The sequence below is a fragment of the Oncorhynchus masou genome, chromosome 31, assembly GCF_036934945.1.
Source record: "Oncorhynchus masou masou isolate Uvic2021 chromosome 31, UVic_Omas_1.1, whole genome shotgun sequence".
Classification (NCBI taxonomy): domain Eukaryota; kingdom Metazoa; phylum Chordata; class Actinopteri; order Salmoniformes; family Salmonidae; genus Oncorhynchus; species Oncorhynchus masou.
Window position 1 is genome coordinate 82,738,681 of NC_088242.1, and position 15,480 is coordinate 82,754,160.

At 45.7% G+C, this 15,480-nt stretch overlaps 1 protein-coding gene across 3 annotated transcripts in view; it reads left to right on the top strand.

Moving 5' to 3' along the window:
- LOC135524568 (phosphatidylinositol 4-phosphate 5-kinase type-1 gamma-like) overlaps positions 1–15,480 on the top strand; it is a 102,277-nt gene that overhangs the window by 60,755 nt on the left and 26,042 nt on the right. For 2 of the 3 annotated variants that reach the window (XM_064952227.1, XM_064952229.1), the window contains exons 11-15: positions 12,334–12,418; positions 12,717–12,878; positions 13,053–13,224; positions 13,452–13,484; positions 15,252–15,365. In XM_064952227.1, the coding sequence (XP_064808299.1) occupies positions 12,334–12,418; positions 12,717–12,878; positions 13,053–13,224; positions 13,452–13,484; positions 15,252–15,365 (566 nt within the window). The remainder of the gene's footprint in view (positions 1–12,333; positions 12,419–12,716; positions 12,879–13,052; positions 13,225–13,451; positions 13,485–15,251; positions 15,366–15,480) is intronic. The other variant, XM_064952228.1, reaches the window with a different exon arrangement.

The following is a 15,480-nucleotide window of genomic DNA, read 5'->3' on the forward strand; positions in this document are numbered from 1 at the left end:
TATCTGAGCTCTTTATCAACACAGTCATTAACAATATACAGTGCCTTCGGGAACGTATTCACACCCAATATACAGTGCCTTCGGGAACGTATTCACACCCCTTGACCTTTTTCACGTTTTGTTACGTTGCAGCCTTATTCTAAAATGTATTAAATCAATCTACAAACAATACCTCATAATGACAAAGCATAAACAGGTTTTTAGAAATGTTTGTGAATTACATTCATAAGTATATGGGGAGGCAGGGTAGCCTAGTGGTTAGAATGTTGGACTAATAACCGGAAGGTTGCAAGTTCAAATCCCCGAGCTGACAAAGTACAAATCTGTCGTTCTGCCCCTGAACAGGCAGTTAACCCACTGTTCCTAGGCTGTCATTGAAAATAAGAATTTGTTCTTAACTGACTTGCCTGGTTAAATAAAAGAAAAAAATAAAAGTATTCAGACAATTTACTCAGTACTTTGTTGAAGCACTTTTTGCAGCGATTAAAGCATTGAGTCTTCTTGGGTATGACGCTTGGCACACCTTTTTTGGGGTAGTTTCTCCCATTCTTCTCTGCAGATTCTCTCAAGCTCTGTCAGGTTGGATGGGGAGCATCAGAGACTTGTCCCGAGTCCACTCCTGTTTGTCTTGGCTGGGTGCTTAGGGTTATTGTCCTGCTTGAAGGTGAACCTTCACCCCCAGTCTGAGGACCTGAGTGCTCTGGAGCAGGTTTTCATCAAGGATCTCTCTGTACTTTGCTCCGTTCATCTTTTCCTCGATCCTGACTGGTCTTCCAGTCCATGCAGCTGAAAAACATACCCACAGCATGATGCTGCCACCACCATGCTTCACCATAGTGATGGTGCCAGGTTTCTTCCAGACGTATCGCTTGGCATTCATGCCGAAGAGTTCAATCTTGGTTTCATATTTGGCAAACTCAAAGCGGGCCTTTTACTGAGGAGTGGCTTCCGTCTGATTGGTGGAGTGCTGCAGAGATGGCTGTCCTTCTGGAAGGTTCTCCCATCTCCACAGAGGAACTCTAGAACTCTGTCAGAGTGACCATCGAGTTCCTTGTCACCTGCCCGACCAAGGCCCTTCTCCCCCGATTGCTTAGTTTGGCCGTACGACCAGCTCTAGGAAGAGTCTTGGTGGTTCCAAACGTCTTCCATTTAAGAATGATGGCGGCTACTGTGTTATTGGGGACCTTCAATGCTGAAGAAATGTTTTGTTTCCCTTCCCCAGATCTGCGCCTCAACACAATTCTGTCTGAGTTCTACGGACAATTTCTTCGACCTCATGGCTTGGTTTTTGCTCTGACATGCTCTGTCAACTGTGGGACCTTATATAGACAGCTGTGTGCCTTTCGAAGTCATGTCCAATCAATTGAATTTACCACAGGTGGACTCCAATCAAGTTGTAGAAACATCTCAAGGATGATCAATGGAAACAGGATGCACCTGAGCTCCTAGTCCTGTTTGACAGACAGCTTTACTCCAGCTCCTCACAGACAGACAGGTGTGCAGACTATTGGAGATTTGACCTGTTGTGCGGTTTTAATGATTGAACAGCAAGCCACCGTCTGTCCCCCCCCTCTGTCTGGGTTCTGAGTACTCTATACTCTGACCTTGAGGTTACTGCTATTCTTTCCCCTCATGCATTTATTGATGAAGTCACAGCTATACAGACAGGTTGCTACTGTGCAGAAGCAGGGGTGTGTGTGTGGGTGTGTGTGTGTGTGTGTGTGTGTGTGTGTGTGTGTGTGTGTGTGTGGGTGCATGACCTCCTTAGTGAATCTGTACAGTACACGTGTACTCAGGGACACAATAAGAGCCTCTTCTCCTCGTCATCCCCCTCTCCATCACTAACATATCCTCTGACATCAAGCACCTCAGCCTCCCCATTTCTCTCAAACATCAGCTTCATGCTGCTCATAATATGCAGTGTTTTCAGAAAGTATTCATACCCCTTGACTTATTCCCCCCAAAATGTGTTTTTCTCACCCATCTTCACACAATACCCCGTAGTGACAAAGTGAAAACATGTTTTTAGGAATATTTGTAAATGTATTGACAATCAAATATAGAAATATCGAATTTACAGATAGTTGAAGTCGGAGGTTTACATACACCTTATCCAAATACATTTAAACTCAGATTTTCACAATTCCTGGCATTTAATCCAAGTAAAAATTATCTGACTTAGGTCAGTAAGGATAACTTCTTTATATTAAGAATGTGAAATGTCAGAATAACAGTAGAGAGAATTATTTATTTCAGCTTTTATTTCTTTCATCACATTCCCAGTGGGTCAGAAGTTTGCATACATTCAATTAGTATTTGGTAGCATTGCCTTTAAATTGTTTAACTTGGGTCAAACGTTTCGGGTAGACTTCCACAAGCTTCCCACAATAAGTTGGGTGAATTTTGGCCCATTCCTCCTGACAGAGGAGGTTTGTAGGCCTCCTTGCTCGCACACACTTTTTCAGTTCTGCCCACAAATTTTCTATGGGATTGAGGTCAGGGCTTTGTGATGGCCACTTCAATACCTTGACTTTGTTGTCCTTAAACCATTTTGCCACAACTTTGTAAGTATGTTTGGGGTCATTGTCCATTTGGAAGACCTATTTGCGACGATGTCTTGAGATGTTGTTTTCTATATATCCACATATTTTCCATCCTCATGATGCCATCTATTTTGTGAAGTGCACCAGTCCCTCCTGCAGCAAAGAACCCCCACAACATGATGCTGCCACCCCCGTGCTACACGGTTGGGATGGTGTTCTTCGGCTTGCAAGCCTCCCCCTTTTTCCTCCAAACATAACGATGGTCATTATGGCCAAACTGTTCTATTTTTGTTTCATCAGACCAAAGGACATTTCTCCTAAAGGTACGATCTTTGTCCCCATGTGCATTTGCAAACCGTAGTCTGGCTTTTTTTATGGCGGTTTTGGAGCAGTGGCTTCTTCCTTGCTGAGTGGCCTATCAGGTTATGTCGATATAGGACTCATTTTACTGTGGATATTGATACTTTTGTACCTGTTTCCTCCAGCATCTTCACATAGTCCTTTGCTGTTGTTCTGGGATTAATTTGCACTTTTCGCACCAAAGCTCATTCATCTCGAGGAGACCGAACGCGTGACCTTCCTGAGGTCTATGACCTCTGCGCGGTCCCATGGTGTTTATACCTGCGTACTATTACTTGTACAGATGAACGTGGGACCTTCAGGCGTTTGGAAATTGCTTCCAAGGATGAACCAGACTTTTGGGGGTCTATAATTTTTTTCTGAGGTCTTGGCTGATTTCTTTTGGTTTTCTTTTGGTTTTCCCATGATGCACTGAGTTTTAAGGTGAGTTTTAAGGTAGGCCTTGAAATACATCCACAGGTACACCTCCAATTGACTCAAATGATGTCAATTAGCCCATCAGAAGCTTCTAAAGCCATGATATTATTTTCTGTAATTATCCAAGCTGTTTAAAGGCACAGTCTACTTAGTGTATGTAAACTTCTGACCCACTGGAATAGTGTTAATAATATGTCTGTAAACAATTGTTGGAAGAATTACTTGTGTCATGCACAAAGTAGATGTCCTAACCGACTTGCCAAAACTATAGTTTGTTAACAAGAGTCATTAAAACTAGTTTTTCAACCACTCCAACCTAAGTGTATGTAAACTTCCGACTTCAACTCTAAGTATTCACACCCCTGAGTCAATACTTTGTAGAAGCACCTTTAGAAACAATTGCAGCTGTGAGTCTTTCTGAGTAAGTCTCTGTAAGAGCTTTCCACACCTGGATTGTGCAACATTTTCCCATTTTTTATTTTATAAATTCTTCAAGGTCTGTCAATTTGGTTGTTGGTCATTGTTAGGCAACCATTTTCAGGTCTTGCCATAGATTTTCAAGTAGATTTATGTCAAAACTGTAACTTGGAAACTCCGTAACATTCACTGTCTTCCTGGTAAGCAGCTCCAGTGTAGATTTGATCTTGTGTTTTCGGTTATTGTCCTGCTGAAAGGTGAATTCATCTACCATTGTCTTTTGGAAAGCAGACTGAATCAGGAATTCCTCGAGGATTTTGCCTGTCCTCCATTCCATTTGTTTTTTTATCCTGAAAAACTCCCCAGTCCTTAACGATTGCAAGAATACCGATTACATGATCAGCCACCACTACGCTTGAAAATATAGAGTGTGTTACTCAGTAATGTGTTTTATTGGATTTGCCCCAAACATAACACGTTGTACTCGGGACAAAAAGGTAATTGCTTTGCCACATTTTTTGCAGTATTACCTTAGTGCCTTGTGGCAAACATGATTTAGAATGTTTATTCTTTACCGGCTTCCTTCTTTTCACTCAATACCAGTTAGGTTAGTATTGTGGAGTAAATACAATGTTTGTCCAACCTCAGTTTTCTCCTATCACAGCCATTAATTAATAACTTCACCATGCTCAAAGGGATATTCAATGTCTGGGGGGTTTTACCCATCTACCATTGGTGCCCTTTACGAGGCATTGGAAAACCTCCAAAGGTCTTAGTGGTTGAATCTGTGTTTGAAATTCACTGCTCGACTGAGGGACCTTACAGATAAGTGTATGTGTTGGGTACAGAGATGAACACTATTCTTCCATGCAGTCCATGCAACTTATTATGTGACTTATTAAGCAATGTTTAACTCCTGAACTTATGTAGGCCTGCCAAAGAGGGTTGAATACTTATTGACTCGAGACATTTGAGCTTTTCATGTTTTATTAATTTGTAAACATTTTGAAAAACAAAAAATCTATATGTAATCAATTTTAAATTCAGTCTGTAACACAACAAAATGTGGAAAAAGTCAAGGGGTGTGAATACTTTCTGACGGCACTGTAGAACTGTTTTTTCTCACTCGCTCTCCCTCCCCTGACATGGTTTAACAAGACTGTGACGTGTTGGGAAACCAGCATAATGACTGAGTGATGGGGTTATACCACATCTCTCTCTCCCCCTGACATGGTTTAACAAGACTGTGACGTGTTGGGTAACCAGCATAATGACTGAGTGATGGGGTTATACCACATCTCTCTCTATCCCCCCTGACATGGTTTAACAAGACTGTGATGTGTTGGGTAACCAGCATAATGACTGAGTGATGGGGTTATACCACATCATAATCTCTCTCTCTCTCCCCCTGACATGGTTTAACAAGACTGTGACGTGTTGGGTAACCAGCATAATGACTGAGTGATGGGGTTATACCACATCTCTCTCTCTCCCCCTGACATGGTTTAACAAGACTGTGACGTGTTGGGAAACCAGCATAATGACTGAGTGATGGGGTTATACCACACATCTCTCTCTCCCCTGACATGGTTTAACAAGACTGTGACGTGTTGGGTAACCAGCATAATGACTGAGTGATGGGGTTATACCACATCTCTCTCCCCCTGACATGGTTTAACAAGACTGTGACGTGTTGGGTAACCAGCATAATGACTGAGTGATGGGGTTATACCACATCTCTCTCTCCCCCTGACATGGTTTAACAAGACTGTGACGTGTTGGGTAACCAGCATAATGACTGAGTGATGGGGTTATACCACATCTCTCTCTCTCTCCCCCCTGACATGGTTTAACAAGACTGTGACGTGTTGGGAAACCAGCATAATGACTGAGTGATGGGGTTATACCACATCTCTCTCTCCCCCTGACATGGTTTAACAAGACTGTGACGTGTTGGGAAACCAGCATAATGACTGAGTGATGGGGTTATACCACATCTCTCTCTCCCCCTGACATGGTTTAACAAGACTGTGACGTGTTGGGTAACCAGCATAATGACTGAGTGATGGGGTTATACCACATCTCTCTCTCTCCCCTGACATGGTTTAACAAGACTGTGACGTGTTGGGAAACCAGCATAATGACTGAGTGATGGGGTTATACCACATCTCTCTCTCTCCCCCTGACATGGTTTAACAAGACTGTGACGTGTTGGGAAACCAGCATAATGACTGAGTGATGGGGTTATACCACATCTCTCTCTCTCTCCCCCTGACATGGTTTAACAAGACTGTGACGTGTTGGGAAACCAGCATAATGACTGAGTGATGGGGTTATACCACATCTCTCTCTCCCCCTGACATGGTTTAACAAGACTGTGACGTGTTGGGTAACCAGCATAATGACTGAGTGATGGGGTTATACCACATTTCTCTCTCCCCTGACATTGTTTAACAAGACTGTGACGTGTTGGGAAACCAGCATAATGACTGAGTGATGGGGTTATACCACATCTCTCTCTCTCTCCCCCTGACATGGTTTAACAAGACTGTGACGTGTTGGGAAACCAGCATAATGACTGAGTGATGGGGTTATACCACATCTCTCTCTCTCCCCTGACATGGTTTAACAAGACTGTGATGTGTTGGGTAACCAGCATAATGACTGAGTGATGGGGTTATACCACATCTCTCTCTCTCCCCCTGACATGGTTTAACAAGACTGTGACGTGTTGGGAAACCAGCATAATGACTGAGTGATGGGGTTATACCACATCTCTCTCTCTCTCCCCCTGACATGGTTTAACAAGACTGTGACGTGTTGGGAAACCAGCATAATGACTGAGTGATGGGGTTATACCACATCTCTCTATCCCCCCTGACATGGTTTAACAAGACTGTGACGTGTTGGGAAACCAGCATAATGACTGAGTGATGGGGTTATACCACATCTCTCTCTCTCCCCCTGACATGGTTTAACAAGACTGTGACGTGTTGGGTAACCAGCATAATGACTGAGTGATGGGGTTATACCACATCTCTCTCTCTCCCCTGACATGGTTTAACAAGACTGTGACGTGTTGGGTAACCAGCATAATGACTGAGTGATGGGGTTATACCACATCTCTCTCTCTCTCCCCCCTGACATGGTTTAACAAGACTGACGTGTTGGGAAACCAGCATAATGACTGAGTGATGGGGTTATACCACACGTGTTGGGAAACCAGCATAATGACTGAGTGATGGAGTTATCTCTCTCTCCCCCTGACATGGTTTAACAAGACTGTGACGTGTTGGGAAACCAGCATAATGACTGAGTGATGGAGTTATACCACATCTCTCTCTCTCCCCTGACATGGTTTAACAAGACTGTGACGTGTTGGGAAACCAGCATAATGACTGAGTGATGGGGTTATACCACATCTCTCTCTCCCCTGACATGTGTTTAACAAGACTGTGACGTGTTGGGAAACCAGCATAATGACTGAGTGATGGGGTTATACCACATTTCTCTCTCCCCTGACATTGTTTAACAAGACTGTGACGTGTTGGGAAACCAGCATAATGACTGAGTGATGGGGTTATACCACATTCTCTCTCCCCCCTGACATGGTTTAACAAGACTGTGACGTGTTGGGAAACCAGCATAATGACTGAGTGATGGGGTTATACCACATCTCTCTCTCTCTCCCCTGACATGGTTTAACAAGACTGTGACGTGTTGGGTAACCAGCATAATGACTGAGTGATGGGGTTATACCACATCTCTCTCTCCCCCTGACATGGTTTAACAAGACTGTGACGTGTTGGGTAACCAGCATAATGACTGAGTGATGGGGTTATACCACATCTCTCTCTCCCCCTGACATGGTTTAACAAGACTGTGACGTGTTGGGAAACCAGCATAATGACTGAGTGATGGGGTTATACCACATCTCTCTCTCCCCCTGACATGGTTTAACAAGACTGTGACGTGTTGGGAAACCAGCATAATGACTGAGTGATGGGGTTATACCACATTTCTCTCTCCCCTGACATTGTTTAACAAGACTGTGACGTGTTGGGAAACCAGCATAATGACTGAGTGATGGGGTTATACCACATCTCTCTCTCTCCCCCCTGACATGGTTTAACAAGACTGTGACGTGTTGGGAAACCAGCATAATGACTGAGTGATGGGGTTATACCACATCTCTCTCTCTCCTGTTATGCCACATCTCTCTCTCTCCCCTGACATGGTTTAACAAGACTGTGACGTGTTGGGTAACCAGCATAATGACTGAGTGATGGGGTTATACCACATCTCTCTCCCCCTGACATGGTTTAACAAGACTGTGACGTGTTGGGAAACCAGCATAATGACTGAGTGATGGGGTTATACCACATCTCTCTCTCCCCCTGACATGGTTTAACAAGACTGTGACGTGTTGGGAAACCAGCATAATGACTGAGTGATGGGGTTATACCACATCTCTCTCTCTCCCCCCTGACATGGTTTAACAAGACTGTGACGTGTTGGGAAACCAGCATAATGACTGAGTGATGGGGTTATACCACATCTCTCTCTCTCCCCCTGACATGGTTTAACAAGACTGTGACGTGTTGGGAAACCAGCATAATGACTGAGTGATGGGGTTATACCACATCTCTCTCTCCCCCTGACATGGTTTAACAAGACTGTGACGTGTTGGGTAACCAGCATAATGACTGAGTGATGGGGTTATACCACATCTCTCTCTCCCCCTGACATGGTTTAACAAGACTGTGATGTGTTGGGTAACCAGCATAATGACTGAGTGATGGGGTTATACCACATAAACCAGCATAATGACTGAGTGATGGGGTTATACCACTCTCTCCCCCTGACATGGTTTAACAAGACTGTGACGTGTTGGGAAACCAGCATAATGACTGAGTGATGGGGTTATACCACATCTCTCTCTCCCCTGACATGGTTTAACAAGACTGTGACGTGTTGGGTAACCAGCATAATGACTGAGTGATGGGGTTATACCACATCTCTCTCTCCCCCTGACATGGTTTAACAAGACTGTGACGTGTTGGGAAACCAGCATAATGACTGAGTGATGGGGTTATACCACATCTCTCTCTCCCCCTGACATGGTTTAACAAGACTGTGACGTGTTGGGTAACCAGCATAATGACTGAGTGATGGGGTTATACCACATCTCTCTCTCTCTCCCCCCTGACATGGTTTAACAAGACTGTGACGTGTTGGGAAACCAGCATAATGACTGAGTGATGGGGTTATACCACATCTCTCTCTCTCTCCCCCCTGACATGGTTTAACAAGACTGTGACGTGTTGGGTAACCAGCATAATGACTGAGTGATGGGGTTATACCACATCTCTCTCTCTCTCCCCCCTGACATGGTTTAACAAGACTGTGACGTGTTGGGTAACCAGCATAATGACTGAGTGATGGGGTTATACCACATCTCTCTCTCCCCCCTGACATGGTTTAACAAGACTGTGACGTGTTGGGTAACCAGCATAATGACTGAGTGATGGGGTTATACCACATCTCTCTCTCCCCCTGACATGGTTTAACAAGACTGTGACGTGTTGGGTAACCAGCATAATGACTGAGTGATGGGGTTATACCACATCTCTCTCTCTCCCCCCTGACATGGTTTAACAAGACTGTGACGTGTTGGGAAACCAGCATAATGACTGAGTGATGGGGTTATACCACATCTCTCTCTCTCCCCCTGACATGGTTTAACAAGACTGTGACGTGTTGGGTAACCAGCATAATGACTATACCCAGCATAATGACTGAGTGATGGGGTTATACCACATCTCTCTCTCTCCCCCTGACATGGTTTAACAAGACTGTGACGTGTTGGGAAACCAGCATAATGACTGAGTGATGGGGTTATACCACATCTCTCTCTCTCTCCCCCCTGACATGGTTTAACAAGACTGTGACGTGTTGGGAAACCAGCATAATGACTGAGTGATGGGGTTATACCACATCTCTCTCTCTCGGATGTGTGTGCATGTGTGTTGAGCCAATGACAGCACAGCTTACAAAGTATTTGTCTGTGATTGTTGTCATCCTGGGAGGCTTGGCTGGTGAATCCAGACCCTGACACCATGCTGCCCCGGCGGTCCCGCTCAGCCTCCACCACCACCACCACCTTAAAGACTGGCAGTGGCCTCCGAGGCCGAAGCTGTGTACTCCGGGCCAGGGGCTTGAGCAGCAGAGGGTTTAGCAGTGGCTCCAGGAGCATCAGGGGCTGGGGGAGATGTGGAGGGTGGGGCAACAACAGCAGGAGACTCTGGTACCTCACTGAGAAGATACGGGGTGGGGGGGTCATCTCTCACCCTCTCTTTCTGGGTCAGACTGAACCAAACACCCGAGTGTTGTGTGTCCTGTCCAGCCATGTGATCTCAGCCCACCTGTGCATGTGTAATGAGTTGGAGAGAGTGTGTCCTGTCCAGCCATGTGATCTCAGCCCACTGGTGCATGTGTAATGAGTTGGAGAGAGTGTGTCCTGTCCAGCCATGTGATCTCAGCCCACTGGTGCATGTGTAATGAGTTGGAGAGAGTGTCATGTGATCTCAGCCCACTGGTGCATGTGTAATGAGTTGGAGAGAGTGTGTCCTGTCCAGCCATGTGATCTCAGCCCACTGGTGCATGTGTAATGAGTTGGAGAGAGTGTGTCCTGTCCAGCCATGTGATCTCAGCCCACTGGTGCATGTGTAATGAGTTGGAGAGAGTGTGTCCTGTCCAGCCATGTGATCTCAGCCCACTGGTGCATGTGTAATGAGTTGGAGAGAGTGTCATGTGATCTCAGCCCACTGGTGCATGTGTAATGAGTTGGAGAGAGTGTGTCCTGTCCAGCCATGTGATCTCAGCCCACTGGTGCATGTGTAATGAGTTGGAGAGAGTGTGTCCTGTCCAGCCATGTGATCTCAGCCCACTGGTGCATGTGTAATGAGTTGGAGAGAGTGTGTCCTGTCCAGCCATGTGATCTCAGCCCACTGGTGCACGTGTAATGAGTTGGAGAGAGTGTGTCCTGTCCAGCCATGTGATCTCAGCCCACTGGTGCACGTGTAATGAGTTGGAGAGAGTGTGTCCTGTCCAGCCATGTGATCTCAGCCCACTGGTGCACGTGTAATGAGTTGGAGAGAGTGTGTCCTGTCCAGCCATGTGATCTCAGCCCACTGGTGCACGTGTAATGAGTTGGAGAGAGTGTCATGTGATCTCAGCCCACTGGTGCACGTGTAATGAGTTGGAGAGAGTGTGTCCTGTCCAGCCATGTGATCTCAGCCCACTGGTGCACGTGTAATGAGTTGGAGAGAGTGTGTCCTGTCCAGCCATGTGATCTCAGCCCACTGGTGCACGTGTAATGAGTTGGAGAGAGTGTGTCCTGTCCAGCCATGTGATCTCAGCCCACTGGTGCACGTGTAATGAGTTGGAGAGAGTGTGTCCTGTCCAGCCATGTGATCTCAGCCCACTGGTGCACGTGTAATGAGTTGGAGAGAGTGTGTCCTGTCCAGCCATGTGATCTCAGCCCACTGGTGCATGTGTAATGAGTTGGAGAGAGTGTGTCCTGTCCAGCCATGTGATCTCAGCCCACTGGTGCATGTGTAATGAGTTGGAGAGAGTGTGTCCTGTCCAGCCATGTGATCTCAGCCCACTGGTGCATGTAATGAGTTGGAGAGAGTGTCATGTGATCTCAGCCCACTGGTGCATGTGTAATGAGTTGGAGAGAGTGTGTCCTGTCCAGCCATGTGATCTCAGCCCACTGGTGCATGTGTAATGAGTTGGAGAGAGTGTGTCCTGTCCAGCCATGTGATCTCAGCCCACTGGTGCATGTGTAATGAGTTGGAGAGAGTGTGTCCTGTCCAGCCATGTGATCTCAGCCCACTGGTGCACGTGTAATGAGTTGGAGAGAGTGTCATGTGATCTCAGCCCACTGGTGCATGTTTAATGAGTTGGAGAGAGTGTGTCCTGTCCAGCCATGTGATCTCAGCCCACTGGTGCATGTGTAATGAGTTGGAGAGAGTGTGTCCTGTCCAGCCATGTGATCTCAGCCCACTGGTGCATGTGTAATGAGTTGGAGAGAGTGTGTCCTGTCCAGCCATGTGATCTCAGCCCACTGGTGCACGTGTAATGAGTTGGAGAGAGTGTGTCCTGTCCAGCCATGTGATCTCAGCCCACTGGTGCATGTGTAATGAGTTGGAGAGAGTGTGTCCTGTCCAGCCATGTGATCTCAGCCCACTGGTGCATGTGTAATGAGTTGGAGAGAGTGTGTCCTGTCCAGCCATGTGATCTCAGCCCACTGGTGCACGTGTAATGAGTTGGAGAGAGTGTGTCCTGGGTCATTTGGCCTGTCCTACTCTAGAGAGAAAGGATGAATAAATTAGGCCATACAGTGAGGCGTGCAGCATCCTAACTAAGAATGGCCTCTCTCTGGAGAGATGGACTGTATTTAAAGTAAATGTGTTCTTCTCTCTTGCCCTCTTTCTTTGTCTCTCTCTCCCTCTCTCTTTCTCTCACTGTGTCTCTCTCTCCTGTTTTACCTCTCTCTCATTTGCTTTCTGTGTCTTCCCATACCCCCCAGGACACCGTATCAGTCCATCGGCCTGGCTTCTATGCAGACAGGTTCTTCAAATTCATGAGCAGCAATGTGTTCAAGAAGAGCTCCTGTGAGTAGACTAGACTATACTACCAGTCAGACTGACACACACACGGTTCCAGGAAAACAAAGACCTGCTCATTTCACTTAGTGTTATGCTTGAATCTTGGTTTTGAACTTGATGTATTTAAATTGATCTCTTTTGAATGATGTACTTTTTCGCTGCAAATCCTCTGTATGTATTTTGTATTGGGAGGTGAAACATTATGAGAAAATTTGAAAGATATTGAACACTCAAACACACATAGGACTGTGTTCCCTTTGGTGGTAAGAGGACAAGTGATGTTATTTATCTGTGTGTTCCTCAGCCTTGAAGTCTTCTCCCATTAAGAAGGGTCGTGTGGGCCTGACTGTGCCTAAGTACACTGGCCCTGGAGCCGCCTGGTCAGCCAGCCAGTTGCCCTCGGAGAGAGACGATAACATATATGACCTGAGAGGAGCACGCAGCTTCCCCACGCTGGAGGACGAGGGTAGAGGACCTAGATCATATAAATACCCCCCACCGTCAAATTCACACACTCCACATTCATGCAGCGGTGTCATTTTATCCTCGCTGTTGACGGAGACTGAATGCAGGTGTTTTGATAACCTGTTCTGATTCTCTCTCCCCACATCTCCCCCCTTGTCTCTTCTCTCTCTCTCAGGGCGACCAGACCTTCTACCCTGCACCCCTCCGTCGTTTGAGGAAGCGACCACGGCCTCCATCGCCACCACGCTCTCCTCCACCACCTCTCTGTCCATCCCAGAGAGGTCTCCCTCAGATGCTGGAGCAGAGAACCCCCGCTACAGGTACCAGAACAACAGCTCTGAGAGAAGGTACCGCTATGGACACAATGGCTTATTTATGTATTCATGGAGTGTGCCCTTTTTTTAATGAGAATTAAATCATAAGTCAAAATGTATAATATAATGGCTATACCATATTCATAACTGGATAAAAAAAACAGTCCCTGGTTGTGTTGAACTGTCAGAGCCACAGAACCAAATTGATGGACCCTACCCAGGTTTACAACACGTTAACTTCTCTGTGTGTTTCTCTGCAGGAGGCACACCCAGTCTGTCAGCCATGACGGGAGGTAACAACAATGCTGTGCCTACATGGCCTGTTTGAATGCACAACTTATTCCGTTGCATAAAGGACTTGGTAGTTGGGTGTTCTTACAGCGCTAGTAATTCCGGCTCTGACCAATGTGTAAGGCCAATAGGCTAGGGTGTGTCAAGTCACTCTATAGGCCTGTGTTTTTATGGATGTGACCACCCTTCCTGTCGCTGAGTTGTAATTGCGTGTGTGTGCCTGCTTGTGTGCTTACACTTGTGCATGTGCGTGTGTGTGCTTATTCACATGTGTGTGTGTGTGTGTGTGTGTGAGTGTACTTACAATACCAGTCAAAAGTTTGGACACACCTACTCATTCAAGGGTTTTTATTTTTTACTATTTTCTACATTTTCAAACTTTGAAATAACACATATGGAATCATGTAGTAACCAAAAAAAGTGTTAAACACATCAAAATATATTTTATATTTGAGATTCTTCAAAGTTGCCAACCATTGCCTTGATGACAGCTTTGCACACTCTTGGCATTCTCTCAACCAGCTTCATGAGGTAGTCACCTGGAATGCATTTCAATTAACAGGTGTGCCTTGTTAAAAGTTAATTTGTGCAATTTCTTTCCTTCTTAATGCGTTTGAGCCAATCAGTTGTGTTGTGACAAAGTTGGGGTGATATACAGAAAATAACCCTATTTGGTAAAATACCAAGTCTAGATTGTGTCAAGAACAGCTCAAATATGCAAAGAGAAATGACAGTCCATCATTACTTTAAGACATGAAGGTCAGTCAACTTTGAAAGCTTCTTCAAGTGCAGTTGCAAAAACCATCAAGCACTATGATGAAACTGGCTCTCATGAGGACCGCCACAGGAAAGGAAGACCCAGAGTTTCCTCTGCTGCAGAGGATAAGTTCATTAGAGTGACAAGCCTCAGAAATAGGCTACTAACTGAACCTCACATTGCAGTCCAAATAAATGCTTCACAGAGTTCAAGTAACAGACACATCTCAACATCAACTGTTCAGAGGAGAGTGAATCAGGCCTTCATAGTCGAATTTCTGCAAAGAAACCACTACTAAAGGACACCAATAATAAGAAGAGACTGTCTTGAGCCAAGAAACATGAGCAATTCGATATTATACCAGTGGAAATCTGTCCTTTTGTCTGATGAGTCCAAATGTAAGATTTTTGGTTCTAACCGCTGTGTCTTTGTGAGACCCAGAGTCGGTGAACGGATGATCTCCGCATGTGTGGTTCCCACACCTGATGGTGTGGGGGTGCTTGCTGGTGACACTGTCAGTGATTTATTTAGATTTCAAGGCACACTAAACCAGCATGGCTACCACAGCATTCTGCAGCGATACGCCATCACATCTGGTTTGGGCTTAGTGGGACTATCATTTGTTTTTCAACAGGGCAATGACCCAACACAACTCCAGGCTGTGTAGGGGCTATTTTACCAAGAAGGAGAGTGATGGAGTGCTGCATCAGATTACCTGGCCTCCACAATCACCTGACTTAACCCAATTGAGATGGTTTGGGATGAGAGTGTGCAAAGCTGTTATCAAGGCAAAGGGTGGCTACTTTGAAGAATCTCAAATATATATCTTTTTGTTGACTACATGATTCCATATATGTTATTTCATAGTGTTGATGCCTTTACTGTTATTCTACAATGTAGAAAATAGTACAAATCAAGAAAAATCCTGGAATGAGTAGGTGTGTCCAAACTTTTGACTGGTACTGTACATTTAACATGTGTGTACTTACATTGCACATCTGTGTGTGTGTAGGACCCAGGAGGAGGTGCGTGAGGAGGAGCAGCAGACCATCACGGTGGAGGTGGAGGTGAAGAGACATGACAGCGAGCCCATCATCACGGCCCCACAGCCATCTCCAGAGACCAGGTACACAGCCTCAGCCTTACTCTACATAGATTAGGCCAGCGAGCCCATCATCACGGCCCCACAGCCCTCTCCAGAGACCAGGTACACAGCCTCAGCCTTACTCTCCAGAGACCAG